General features: G+C 35.2%; 1 protein-coding gene across 5 annotated transcripts in view; it reads left to right on the forward strand.

Annotated features, from left to right (window-relative positions):
- ATRNL1 (attractin like 1) overlaps positions 1 to 15,075 on the forward strand; it is an 815,618-nt gene that overhangs the window by 296,394 nt on the left and 504,149 nt on the right. For all 5 annotated transcript variants that reach the window (XM_024985963.2, XM_059882070.1, XM_059882071.1 and 2 more), the window contains one exon: positions 1,098 to 1,255. In XM_024985963.2, coding sequence (XP_024841731.1) covers positions 1,098 to 1,255 — 158 coding nt within the window. The remainder of the gene's footprint in view (positions 1 to 1,097; positions 1,256 to 15,075) is intronic.

Consider the following 15,075-nt stretch of genomic DNA (forward strand, 5'->3'; position numbering starts at 1 on the left):
TGCAATTCCAGTTTTTATATTACATATATAAGAATTGAAACATTAGATACGTATGTACATATTTTGTTACAATAGTATAAACATATAGTAAAATCTTGGCACTGTAAGTTTCATTAACTATGAATTCATGATAACTTGTACTGTTAATTTGAAATTCTGCATAACAAATTGACCCTACAAGAGTTTTAAAATTTGGCAACAAAAATATATAAAACCTCAGTTACCACTTTAGAGCAGTGCCTTCAGTATGCAAGAGATTACTTGTAACTTTCAGATTCTCAAGACCAGGTCTTAGGTATTTTGATTTATTAGTTTTGGAAGATGTCACCAAGAAACCTGCATTTTAAAAAAGCATTCATAATAATTTTGGAATAGATGAGCGGTTAGCAAATAATTCAGTTGCTCAGTACCCTAACTATTCTTAACCCTTTCTTCCATTTGGTTAATTTCAGTAAATATTTATTGAGTACTCAATATGTGCTTAACTAATTGAATTTTTAGCTCATGTTTTAAATTATATCTTCTTTCCACTTTATTCAAAGTAGTGATGGTTCAACACGTGGTAAACAAAAAAAAAATTGATTTCTTTTCCGTTTTTCAATTGGATTGAGACATATTTTGTTTTGAAAGGCTCTGTGGAGAAATAAGTAGCAAAATATCAGTTCCTGAAGCTATGTATTACTTGAGTTCCAAAGAGGACTTTACTGTTTAGTAGCTACAAACTTGAGGCACATGTCTTCATCTTTCTGAGGCTCAGTTTCCAATTTGAAAAACAGAGATGGAATACCTATGGAATAAAGTTTTTATTAGAAGAGAATGTAAAGCCTCTAAGCCAGTTCCTAGTATGTAACACTTAAAATAATTGGTATTATTTTAAAAAATAGTTTTTATACTAAATCTGTTTCCATTATATTTATGACAAATCTTATTTCTTCCTTGTCATTCTAAATTATAAACATGAGTTAATTTGGATAGTTATGTCCTTATAAACACAGTTACAAAAATTAAGTAAATATCATATATATGTAAGTGTTACATTAATAAAGATATGTTTCCTTAATATGAATTATTTAAATTTGTTATTATTTACATTTTAGCTGGAACAATATCTGGAGAGGAGACTCCTATAGTTTCCAAGACTAATATAAAAGAATACAGAGATAGTTTTTCCTATGAAAAATTTAACTTTAGAAGCAATCCAAACATTACATTCTATGTATACGTCAGCAACTTTTCATGGCCTATTAAAATACAGGTAAGTGTTAATAGTACTTAATCTAATGAACACTGAATATTTTCATATGAAAAAGAATGCTGTTTTTGTTCAAAGAGGTGATAAAGGTTTCTATATTTTGCACAATGTGAAGCATGTATTGATCCTTCATAAAAAGGATACAGTGGGTGTCTGTGTTGATTAATGTCTTCGTAAAAAATATTTGAACAAATAACATTGAATATGTACTAATAAGTATGGACATGAGTTTGGATAAACTCCGGGAGTTGGTGATGGACACGGAGGCCTGGCGTGCTGCGATTCATGGGGTCGAAAAGAGTCGGATACAACCGAGCGACTGAACTGAACTGAACTGAATAAGTATGTACTAATTTTTCAATGTGATTATATTCTTAAAAAATGTATCAGAACTTGAAATAACTATGACATTTATATCTTCTGATTAATTTCATTCTTTGAGGGTTAGATAGGTATTGTTTTCTTACAATGCCTCTTGAAATCATTGACTGTTTTTAACAATATTTATTTTATATTGAACATAATTCAAATCATCATGAAAAATTTAGAACTAGCAGTACCTTACAGTTAGTTCTTTAAGGCTCACTACTTCTCACTACTGATTTCTTTATGTACTCTGTATATGTTATATATTTTATTTTTATTGTGTTTAGTGATAGACTGCTAAAGGCTTCTGATTTATTGCTAGGGACATTTAGGATATTCTTACTATCTTAAAATAGTCAAGGTGTGTATTCTTAATTTATTCTTTTATGAAAGAAATATCTACGTGTTAAAATGTTTAGATTTATTTATTCATTCTTTTATGATTGTATGATTAGATTGAGTTCAGATTAGTTTATTAAATAGCTCATATGTGCCAAACCCTGTGCTGAGCTGTTATGTTTTGTTATCTTAAAAAAAATTACAGATAATTTATTCTTTTTTATTAATAAATGACCATTTTTTATTTGTGACTAGAAAATTCTTACATTCTTTATCAATTTCTATGTGATTTGCGGAAAGACAGAGTGACTTTTAAAAATTGTATATTTGCTTGAAAAATTTTGATTTGTAAGGTTGATTTCATGTCTAAATTGAGGAAATTACTTACTTGTTCAAGAAATATTGGTATAAATTACTACTTAGTAAGTAGTAATGATAATTAATTTGATAAATTTACTTCTTTATTGTGATTGAATTAGTTGTTAATATAGTAAAAAAATGCCAGAAATGTTTTCTTATGGGTTTTTAGAATTTTGACCTTTAGGATGCTGGAGGTATCATTTTATTTTTTATGATTTATATAGAAATATTAATCAGATTTCATTTGTTTTATTCAGATTATGATTGAAGGTGACAAAAGGCTCATCCATGAGCTTATTAAATAGTAATTAAAATGGAAAGAATTGCTATATTTCTGATTGTTTCCTGCCCTTTATTTCATGGCTATCTAATTATATTTTATTTTTAAGCAAATTACACACTTCAGAATGTTCATGAATATTTAATGATTAGAAATTAACTTTCTAAATTGGATTTTCTTTTGAGATCATACTAGTAATGTGTTCTGGAAGCCAAACCAGAATTTCTGTAGTGAATTTAAAATATCCCACTTTCCCAAAGTAATAAAATGTTGAAAATAACTGTGATGGTCAAGATAAGTACATCCTAATTCCTATTCTTTGAGTAAAATCATTATATCAATCCTGTGGAATATGTTATGTTACTATTAAGGCTTAAGAGTATGTGTGTATGTTTATACAACTATAATAAACTTTGTTTTTAAGTGTAAAATGGTAAAATTATTTTAATTGAGATCCGTTTGCTAATAGAATTGAGCTACACTGATTTATTTTTGAATGGTCAGCCAATCTTGATAATAAGGGGGTAAGCTCCACTTAGTCATTTTGTATTACAACTTTAATATATTGCTGGATTCAACTTGTTGAAATTTACAAATTTTTATGCCTATGTTTTTGGGGCAAATTAGTTTGTAGTTTTGTATTCATGCAGTCTTTCTAACTTTGTAGGATGGTACTACTGGCTTTACAAAGTAAATTGGGATGTGTTCTTTCCTCTGTAATTTTCTAAAGCTATTGATATAAAATGTCTATATATATGTTTTTAAATTTGTGTTGGAATTCAACATTGAGTTTATTTGAACTTGAGATTTTCTTTGTCGAAATGTTTTAACTACAAATTGAATCTTATGGATTGAGAACTTTTCTGGTTATCTCTATTTTTCTTGAGTGAACTGTATCAGTTTATGTCTCTCAGTTGTATATTTCCCATTTTGGCTATTTTGTGTAATTTGTTGGCAAAAGATTTTTCATAATATTCACATATTACGCGCTGATATCACCTAATTCCTGAAACTGATAATTAGTTTCCACGTTCTCATTTTTTCTTTTCTTGTTCAGTCTGGCTAACGAGTTAGCAAGTTCATTTACTTTTCTTTTATTTCATTAATTACTTCTTTTAAACTATTCCTTTTCTTGTGCTTCCTTGACACTCATTTGCTCTTCTTTTTCTGTTTTCTTCAGGTAGGTAAATGCCTTCTAATTTTCTTTTTGATTTCTTCCTTGATCAGTGGGGTATTTAGAAGTGAGATACTGTATTTCCAACTATTTAGAGAATGTCTAGAAGTGTTTCTGTCACATGTTGAATTTTTAAAGATTTGTCAAGCCTTATTTTATGGTTCAAAGTGTTTGACAGAATAATGGCTCCGCAAAGGTGATCACATTCTAATCTCTGGTACCTATGTAAATATTATCTTACATGGACAGAAGACTTGAAGATGTGATTAAGTTTGGTACATTAGGACGATTACTCCAAGTTACTGAGGTGGACCCAACCTAACTACATGAGTCCTTATTATGACCTTTATTTGGCTGAGGTCAGGGTCAGAGGGTGATATGCCCATGGGAGAATGGTCAGACCAGAACAACATTGCTTGGTTGGAATATGGAGGAAGGGGACTTGAGCCAAGAATATAGACTCTAGAAGCTAGAAAAGTTGAGGAAACAGATTCGTCATTAGAGCCTCTAAAAAGAAATGTGGCTCTGCTGACACTTTGATTTTAGTCCACTGAAACTTCTGTCAGAGTTCTTACATACAGATATGAGATAGTAAATGTGATTTGTCTTAAGCCACTACGACTGCTCTTATTGGTTACTCAGCAATAGAAATGTTCACTTGATCTCTCCAGTTTTCTTGAAGAGATCTCTAGTTTTCCTGTTCTGTTGTTTTCCTCTACTTTTTTGAATTGTTCACTTAAGAAGACCTTCTTATCTCTCCTTACTAATCTGTGGAATTCTGCATTCACTTGGGTATGTCTTTCCCTCTCTCCCTTGCTTTTCACTTCTCTTCTGTCCTCAGCTGTTTGTAATGCTCCTCGGACAACCACTTTGCCTTCTTCCATTTCTTTTTCTTTGGGATGGTTTTGGTCACTGCTTCCTATACAATGTTACAAATCTCCGTTGATAGTTCTTCAGGTACTCTGTCTATCAGATCTAACCCCTTGAATCTGTTCGTCACCTCCACTGTATAATCATAAGAGATTTGCTTTAGGTCATACTTGTTTAGCCTAATGGTTTTCCCTACTTTTTTCAATTTAAGCCTAAATTTTGCAGTAAGGAGCTAATGATCTGAGCCACAGTCAGCTCCAGGTCTTGTTTTTGCTTCTCCATCTTCAGGTGCAAAGAATATAATCTACCTAATTTTAGTATTGACCATTTGGTGATGTCCATAAATAGAGTTGTCTCTTGTGTTGTTGGAAGAGGGTGTTTGCTATGACCAGTGCATTCTGTTGGCAAGACTCTGTTAGACTTTGCCCTGCTTCATTTTGACTCCAGGACCAAACTTGCCAGTTACTCCAGCTATCTTTTAACTTCCTACTTTCGCATTCCAGCCCCCTATGGTGAAAAGGACATCTTTTTTTTTTGGTGTTAGTTCTAGAAGGTCTTATAGGTCTTCATAGAACCAGTCAACTTCAGCTTCTTTGGCATCAGCAGTTGGGGCATAGACTTGGATTACTGTGATGTTGAATGGTTTGCCTTGGAAATGAACTGAGATCATTCTGTCATTTTTGAGATTGCACCCAAGTACTGCATTTCAGACTCTTTTGTTGACCATGAGGGCAACTCCATTTCTTCTAAATTAATCCTAAAGGAAATTAGCCCTGAATATTCATTGGAAGGACTGATGTTGAAGCTGAAGCTCCAGCACTTTGGCCACGTGATGCATAGAGCAACTCATTGGAAAAGACCCTGATTCTGGGAAAGATTGAAGGCAAAAGGAGAAGAGGGCGGCAGAGGATGAGATAGCTAGATAGCATCACCAACTCAATGGATATGAATTTGAGGAAATTCCAGAGATAGTGAAGGACAGTGAAGCCCGGCATGCTGCGGTCCATGGGGTCGCAAAGAGTTGGGTGCAACTTAGCAACTGAACAACAGCAGCAGCAATAGAAAACGAATAAACCTAATGTCTTAGTCCATTGGGCAGCTATGAAAAAATACCATTGACTAAGTAGCTTATAAACAACAGAAATTCGTTATTCACCTTTCTGGAGGTGGGAAGTCCAAGATCAAAGCACCAGAATGGAGTGGTCGGGTTTTGGTGATGATTCCTGTGCCCTCACATAAGGGAAGGTGATGGGGAGCTCCGTGGGACCTCTTTTATAGGAGCACTAACCCCATCCATGACCACCCACCCTCATGACCAATCCACTCTCATGACCTGTCTAATCATCTTCCAAAGATCGTATCACCTGGATATGAATCTGTTTTGGTCAATGTTCCTGGGGCAGTTGCAAATGTCCTTTGCTCTTATTGAGTGAAGCTTCTACAGAGATCAGTTGGGTCAACTTTTTCAAGTTGTCTAGTGTCCACGTCGATGTTCTGTCAGTTTGAAGAATAAGTGTTGCAATCTCTGACTGTAATTTTAGATTAGGTTATTTGTTCTAGCAATTTTTACTTCATATATTTTGAAACTCTCTTACTTAGATAGATAAATGTTTAGGGTTTTTAATGTCTTCTTGATCAATTGATGACTTGACCTCTTTATTATTAGGAAATTGGTTTCTGAATCCCTGGTAATATTCTTTGCTTCAAAATTTATTTTGCCAAATGTAAAAAGTATAGTCACTCCAGCTTTAAAAAAATATTACTAGAATGCTGTGTCATTTTTTCATCCTTCTACTTTAACCTATTTGTGTTTTTATATTTAAAGTAGATTATTTTAGACAGCATATAGTTATGTCTTTTTTTATCCAATCCTCATCCATGTGCATGTAATGTATATATATATTTATAGGCATACCTCATTGTATTGTGCTTTCTTTTATTGCAGTTTGCAGACATTATGTTTCTTACGAATTGAAGTTTTTGGCAACAATGAATTGAGAAAGTCTGCAGATGCCATTTTTCAAAAAGCATTTCCTCACTCTGTGTCTCTGTGTCACATTTTGGTAATTCTCATATTTCGAATTTTTTCACTGTTATTAGTTATGTGATCTGTGCTCAGTCATCTTAATGTCAGTTGCTGCTGTTGCTAAGTCACTTCAGTCGTGTCCGACTCTGTGTGATGCCATAGACGGCAGCCCTCCAGGCTCCCCTGTCCCTGGGATTCTCCAGGCAAGAACACTGGAGTGGGTTGCCATTTCCTTCTCCAATGCATGAAAGTGAAAAGTCAAAGTAAAGTTACTCAGTCATGTCTGACTCTTAGCGACCCCATGGACTGCAGCCCACTGGGCTCTGCCGTCCATGGATTTTCCAGGCAAGAGTACTGCAGTGGGGTGCCATTGCCTTCTCCATTAATGTTAGTACTAGGACTCAATGAAGGCTCAGGTGATAGCTAGTACTTTTCAGCAATAAATATTTTTTTTAATTTAGCTATGTACATTTTTTGGGTTAGTGCTATTGTACACTTGGTAGACTATATTATAGTACAAATGTAATTTTTATATGCACTAAAAAAAACAAAAAAATGATGTGAAATGCTTTATTGCAATATTTGCCTTATTTCAGTGGTCCTAAACTGAACCTAGAGTATCTTTGGATTATTACTGTATATTTTGGGGTTTAAATCTAACATATCATTATTTGTTTTCTATTTTTCTTATTTGTCCATTGTTTGTTCTTTCCTTTATTGTGCTTATTCTTCTGAATTTAACATTTTTTTCTTGATTTAATTTTATTGTTGGCTTATTAGCTGCAATTCTACCTTGTGTTATTTTAGTGGGTATTTTGTAACATTTTATACATCTTAAACTTTTTATTGTCTATGTTTAAGTAATATTATATCACTCATTTCTTTGTGTGCATTAACCTTAAAGCAGTCTGCTTTTATTTCCTTCCCCCTGTTGAATCTATTTTATTGCTTCATATTTTATAAAACTCTTGCTATACTTTTACTAGTTTTGCTACAGTCAGATTTATTCAGAGATATTAAAAGTAAGAAAACATTTTCTCTTTTACCTACATACTTATTGTGTCCAGCATTCATCATTTCTTTTTTTTTTTGTAAATCCAGACTTTTAAAGATTTTATTTCATATTGGAATATGGTAGACAAAAAATGTGTTAGTTTCAGGTATACAGCAAAGTGATTCAGTTCATACACATGTATCTATTCTTTTTCAAATTCTTGTCCCATTTAGGCTACTACAGAATATTGAGCAGCTTCCCTGTGCTATACAGTAGGTATTTGTTGATTATCTGTTTTAAATATAGCAGTGTTTACTGTCATTTCCTACTATCTAAACTGTTGCTGCTGCTGCTAAGTCGCTTCAGTTGTGTCCGACTCTGTGCGACCCCATAGACGGCAGCCCACCAGGCTCCCCCGTCCCTGGGATTCTCCAGGCAAGAACACTGGAGTGGGTTGCCATTTCCTTCTCCAATGCATGAAAGTGAAAAGTGAAAGTGAAGTCGCTCAGTCGTATCCGACTCTTAGCGACCCCATGGCCTGCAGCCCACCAGGCTCCTCCGCCCATGGGATTTTCCAGGCAAGAGTACTGGAGTGGGGTGCCATTGCCTTCTCCGAGGGACATACTTTAATACTCAGTGCAGATCTGCTGGCAGTACATTATATCTGCTCGAATATCTGGAAAAAAAAATTTTACTTCCGTAGGGCTTTGAAAAATTTTAAATTGTAGCATTTTCCTTTCACTATTTTTGTATATTATCTCTTGGTTTCCATTGTTACTAATGAGAAATCGATGTTTAACCTTATTGTTCCTTTGTGTGTAATGACTTTTTTCTCTTTCCATCTGCATTAAAAATTTTTTCCTCTTTGTCACTAATTTTGGCCAATTTGATTATAATGTGCATAGGTGTGAGTTTTTGTTTTATGTTTCTTGTGCATGGGATTTATTGACATTCTTAAATTTATGAAGTTGTAGTTTTCATGAAATTTAGAAAATATTAAGCCATTATTTCTTGATTTTCTCCCACTTCTCTCTTTTGTTTAGGAATTCTAACAATATTGTATTAAACTGTTTGAAATTGTTTTTTGCTCACTAATTCTTGTTTTTATTTCTTACTCATTCTGTGTTTCACTTTGGATATTTTTGTTACCTGTATCTTCAAGTTCATGAATCTTGTCTTCTATAGTATCCAATCACACCCAGTGTATCTTATCTATGATCTCAGACATATATAATGTTTCTATTTCAAGAATGTTTCTACTTAACAGGGTCCATCAATTTTCTGCCTTTTTTAGTTATGGAATTACAGTTATTATAACTCTTTTAATGTCCTTGTCTGCACATTCTGTGATTTGTGTCATTTCTGAGTTTTTTCAGTTGATTTATTTTTCTCTTCCTTATGGGTAATATTTTGATTAGTTGCCAGACATTCTGATTTTTAGTTTTTTGGGTGTTTATCAATTTTGATAGGTAAGTTTTACCTTTGTTCTGCAATAGAGTTAACTTGCTTCGAAATGTTGATCTTTTCAAGACTTTTTTTTTTTCTTTAATAGACCAGAAGAAAGCATAATTTAGTCTAGGGTTAATCTTTCCATTCATGAGGCACTACCCATAGGGGTACTCTACTCTATGACACATGAATTACAGGTTATCTTCCATGGTTGGAGCATGAACTGTTCCCAACCCTATCTGAGTTGTGAGGATTTTTCTCTCTGCTCCTTTCACATGGTCCTTTCCCCAGCCTTGTATAGTCTTTTCTGCGGTAAGTAGCATTTGAAAGTGAAAAAGGAGAGTGAAAAAGTTGACTTAAAACTCAACATTTAGAAAACGAAAATCATGGCATCCAGTCCCATCACTTCATGGCAAGTAGATGGGGAAACAGTGACAGACTGTCTTTTTGGGCTTCAAAATCACTGCAGATGGTGACTGCAGCCATCAAATTAAAAGATGCTTGCTCCTTGGAAGAAAAGCTATGACCAACCTAGATAGCATATTAAAAAGCAGAGGCATTACTTTACCAACAAAGGTCCGTCTAGTCAAAGCTATAGTTTTTCTAGTAGTCTTGCGTGGATGTGAGAGTTGGACTGTGAAGAAAGCTGAGTGCCGAAGAATTGATGGTTTTGAACTATGGTATTGAAGAAGACTCCTGAGAGTCCCTTGGACTGCAAGGACATCTAACCAGTCAATCCTAAAGGATATCAGTCCTGAATATTCATTGGAAGGACTGATGCTAAAGCTGAAACTGCAATACTTTGGCCACCTGATGTGAAGAACTGACTCATTTGAAAAGACCCTGATGCTGGGAAAGATTGAAGGTGGGAGGAGAAGGGGACGACAGAGGATGAGATAGCTGGATGGCATCACCAACTCAATGGACATGAGTTTGAGTAACCTCCGTGAGTTGGTGAGGGACAGGGAAGCCTGGTGTGCTGCAGTCCATGGGGTTGCAAAGAGCTGGACATGACTGAGCGTCTTCACTTTCACTTTTCACTTTCATGCACTGGAGAAGGAAATGGCAGCCCACTCCGGTGTTCTTGCCTGGAGAATCCCAGGGATGGGGGAGCCTGGTGGGCTGCTGTCTATGGGGTCGCACAGAGTTGGACACGACTGAAGTGACTTAGCAGCAGCAGAGCCACAATAATCTGTGGCATTCAAAGGCTTACATCATTTTTCTCCTCTTGGAAATCTTTGTCCTATATTACTTAATATCCAGTATCTGAACAGCAGTGTTTTGTATAATTGGTCTGCTTTACTAGTTGTTTTGGCAGAAGGACAAGTCCATTCCCTGATACTCCATTTTGAAAGAAAGTAGAAAGCCTACATATAATTTTCAGTTCATATAGTAATTGCATTAATATGATAGCGATACATGATGACTGTTAACTATATAAGTTTTATGCTTTTACTGATAAATTGCTTAATTTATACTTTGAATTTAAGTTTTCAAGTACTTTTCAGATAAATGACATTTTATAGACATGTATCAATATATTTTAAGTTTCATAAGGAAATACTATTGCAAATTCCAGCAAGCTGCAAGTTATGAAAAAGTTTACAATCCATAGATGAAATCGTTCATCAAGTATTTATAATCTACACTATGGAAGCAGTTATTTTGAAAAGTGGCTGAAAGTGAAAAGTGAAAAGATCCAATTCCTATTTAAAAATATCCACGAGACCAGGAGGCACCAAGAATTCTCCGTCCAAAGACAAATGTCACTGTTTTATTTTCACAAAATTTTATCAGTGATGCATAAAACAAGCAGCAATAGTTTCTGATAAAAAATATTTAATTTTTATGATTGTTTTTACTTAATATAGTTTAATATTTGCTTTAGTTGACTTGTTACACAGGGAGAGAAATTAGTGTATATAGCTAAAAGTAAGTATTTCATGTTATTTTAGAATTTCTGCTTGTAATTTAATTCTTTTTTATATGCTATAGCATAAAAGATGTATGAAGAGTTTAATATTTAATTGTTGTTTGCATAACAGGACATCTTCGTACCATAGCCTTTTTGCAAGCCAAACCTTTCATATAGATTTTGCTTTAATTATTGTCGATAGTTTTTAAATATGTTTATGTGGTACTTTTTTATATTACAGTTCTTTTGAGTACTTTCAGTTATAATGTTTCTATGTATGTTTAAACACATTTAACAGATCACAATTTTAAAAGTATAACATGAATAAGGAGACACTTTAACTGATATGTAAGAAAGTAGAAAAGTACTTCATCTGATTTGATCCGATTTAGATCTAATTTTGCTTTTAATGAGAAGAAACTTAGTAGCGTGATGTTAGAATTTTGTATATTTCTGAAAAATTAAGAAAATAAAGAGGATTGATAATAATTGTTTCTATCTTCTGTATTTAATCCATCAAAGGTAATATAAAGTAGTGCTTCCTACGGAAATGGCGGATATTGTACATTTGTATAGATTTTTGGCTATACTATCCAACAGACAGAGAAGGCAATGGCACCCCACTCCAGTACTCTTGCCTGGAAAATCCCATGGATGGAGGAGCCTGGTGGGGTGCAGGCCATGGGGTTGCTACAAGTCGGACTCGACTGAGCGACTTCACTTTCACTTTTCACTTTCATGCACTGGAAAAGGATATGGAAACCCACTCCAGTGTTCTTGCCTGGAGAATCCCTGTGACAGGGGAGCCTGGTGAGCTGCTGTCTATGGGGTCGCATAGAGTAGGACACAACTGAAGTGACTTAGCACTTATCATCCAACAGATGTTTCTTAAGTTTCAGTCACACACAGGATATTTTGCTAGGGGATGAAATAGTACTGAAAGTATTCTCCGCTGTCAAGTAGCTCAAAAAATGTTAATCATCATTGTCTTCAGCTCAGTTCAGTCTCTCAGTCGTGTCCGAGTCTTTGTGACCCCATGAATCGAAGCACGCCAGGCCTCCCTGTCCATCACCAACTCCCGGAGTTCACCCAGACTCACGTCCATCGAGTCAGTGATGCCATCCAGCCATCTCATCCTCTGTCGTCCCCTTCTCCTCCTGCCCCCAATCCCTCCCAGCATCAGAGTCTTTTCCAATGAGTCAACTCTTTGCATGAGGTGGCCAAAGTACTGGAGTTTCATCTTTAGCATCATTCCTTTCAAAGAAATCCCAGGGCTGATCTCCTTCAGAATGGACTGGTTGGATCTCCTTGCAGTCCAAGGGACTCTCAAGAGTCTTCTCCAACACCACAGTTCAAAAGCATCAATTCTTCAGCGCTCAGCTTTCTTCACAATCCAACTCTCACATCCATACGTGACCACTGGAGAAACCATAGCCTTGACTAGATGGACCTTTGTTGGCAAAGTAATGTCTCTACTTTTGCATATGCTATCTAGATTGGTCATATCTTTCCTTCCAAGGAGTAAGCTTCTTTTAATTTTATGGCTGCAGTCACCATCTACAGTGATTTTGGAGCCCAGAAAAATAAAGTCTGACCCTCTTTCCACTGTTTCCCCATCTATTTTCCATGAAGTGATGGTAATAATCCTAAAGTAGTCTAAGGTGTCAGCATATCAATGACATGGCAAATGTAATAAATAGTAAGTCTCTTAATGTTATGACTTCTAGGGTAAATCTAAAGAAGAATAAAGTAAAGAATGAAATAAGAAGTTGATTGAGAAGAGTTGATGAATAGAAATGTTTTAAGAGCTCACAGGAATGTGTGAAAAGAGAAAAAAGGTACATAATAAAGGGTTCAAATAAAAATTAAATAGTAAAATGAAAATACAAGCCTAGCTCAGTAACTATATTAAATGTAAGTAGACTAAATATACCAAGTAGAAGCCTAAATGTGTCATATATGGTTGAAAAAATACTAATAATTTTTAAAGGAGGCACACTTTAGATATAATGATTCAAAATGATTGGAAGTAAAATTATACCAAAATTATTCTATACAAAAAGAAAACTGAATCATACAAAGCGCACTTTAAAGCAAGATTCATTGCTAGAGTTAAAGAGGTATGTTTCACCAAGATGAAGAGGTAACAGACCCACTGAAGAGATGGCACAATCCTGAATCTGTATGTGCCTAAAAGGTAGCTTCTGAATGTATGAAATTAATGAAAACAGATTGCTGTTTAACAATCCAGTGTAGTACTTAATTGTTGTTGTTTAGTCTCTATGTCATATTTGATTCTTTGCAATTGCATGGATTGTAGCTGGCCAGGCTCCTCTGTCCATGGAACTTTTCAGGCAAAAATACTGGAGTGGGTTGCCATTTTCTCTGACAGGGGATCTTCCCAATTCAGAAATTGAACCTGCATCTCCTGCATTGGCAGGAGGATTCTTTATGAACTGATGAGAAAATTTTAAAGTGGTTGTTTGGATGGGAATATTATAGTATTATTTTCAATATTCTCTTTTAAAGGATAATTTTAAGCAGAAATTGATGACATCTTTGCCACTTACTATTTGTAAGGCCTCCCCAGACAGCCATTTTTCTTTTTTGCATTTCTTTTCCATGGGGATAGTCCTGATCCCTGTCTCCTATACAGTGTCACGAACCTCTGTCCATAATTCATCAGGCACTCTATCTATCAGATCTAGTCCCTTAAATCCATTTCTCACTTCCACTGTATAATCATAAGGGATTTGATTTAGGTCATACCTGAATGGTCTAGTGGTTTTCCCTACTTTCTTAAATTTAAGTCTGAATTTGGCAATAAGGAGTTTATGATCTAAGCCACAGTCAGCTCCCAGTCTTGTTTTTGCTGATGGTATAGAGCTTCTCCATCTTTGGCTGCAAAGAATATAATCAGTCTGGTTTTGATGTTGGCCATCTGGTGACGTCCATTTGTAGAGTCTTCTCTTGTGTTGTTGGAAGAGGGTGTTTGCTATGACCAGTGCATTCTCTTGGCAAAACTCTATTAGTCTTTGCCCTGCTTCATTCCATATTCCAAGGCCAAATTTGCCTGTTACTCCAGGTGTTTCTTGACTTCCTACTTTTGCATTCCAGTCCCCTGTAAAGAAAAGGACATCTTTTTTGGGTGTTAGTTCTAAAAGGTCTTGTAGATCTTCGTAGAACCGTTGAATTTCAGCTTCTTCAGCATTACTGGTTGGGGCATAGACTTGGATTAGTGTGATATTGAATGGTTTGCCTTGGAAACGAACAGAGATCATTCTGTCATTTTTGAGATTGCATCCAAGTACTGCATTTTGGACTCTTTTGTTGACCATGATGGCTACTCCATTTCTTCTAAGGGTTTCCTGCCTGCAAGTAGATATAATGGTCATCTGAGTTAAATTCACCCATTCTAGTCCATTTTAGTTCGCTGATTGCTAGAGTGTCGACATTCACTCTTGCCATCTCCTGTTTGACCACTTCTAATTTGCCTTGATTCATGGACCTAACATTCCAAGTTCCTAGGCAATATTGCTCTTTACAGCATCGGACCTTGCTTCTATCACCAGTCACATCCACAGCTGGATATTGTTTTTGCTTTGGCTCCATCCCTTCATTCTTTCTGGAGACCTTACAAATAACTGTGAAAAGAAGAGAAGCAAAAAGCAAAGGAGAAAAGGAAAGATATAAGCATCTGAGTGCAGAGTTCCAAAGAATAGCAAGAAGAGATAAGAAAGCCTTCCACAGTGATCAATGCAAAGAAATAGAGGAAGACAACAGAGTGGGAAAGATTAGCGATCTCTTCAAGAAACTTAAAGATACCAAGGGAACATTTCATGCAAAGATGGGCTCAATAAAGGACAGAAATGGTATGGACCTAATAGAAGCAGAAGATATTAAGAAGAGGTGGCAAGAATACACAGAAGAACTGTACAAAAGAGATCTTCACAACCAAGATAATCATGATGGTGTGATCACTCACCTAAGAGCCAGACATCCTAGAATGTGAAGTCAAATGGGCCTTAGGAAGCATCACTACAAACAAAG

This window comes from Bos taurus, chromosome 26 (genome assembly GCF_002263795.3).
Source record: "Bos taurus isolate L1 Dominette 01449 registration number 42190680 breed Hereford chromosome 26, ARS-UCD2.0, whole genome shotgun sequence".
In the NCBI taxonomy this organism is placed as follows: Eukaryota; Metazoa; Chordata; class Mammalia; order Artiodactyla; family Bovidae; genus Bos; species Bos taurus.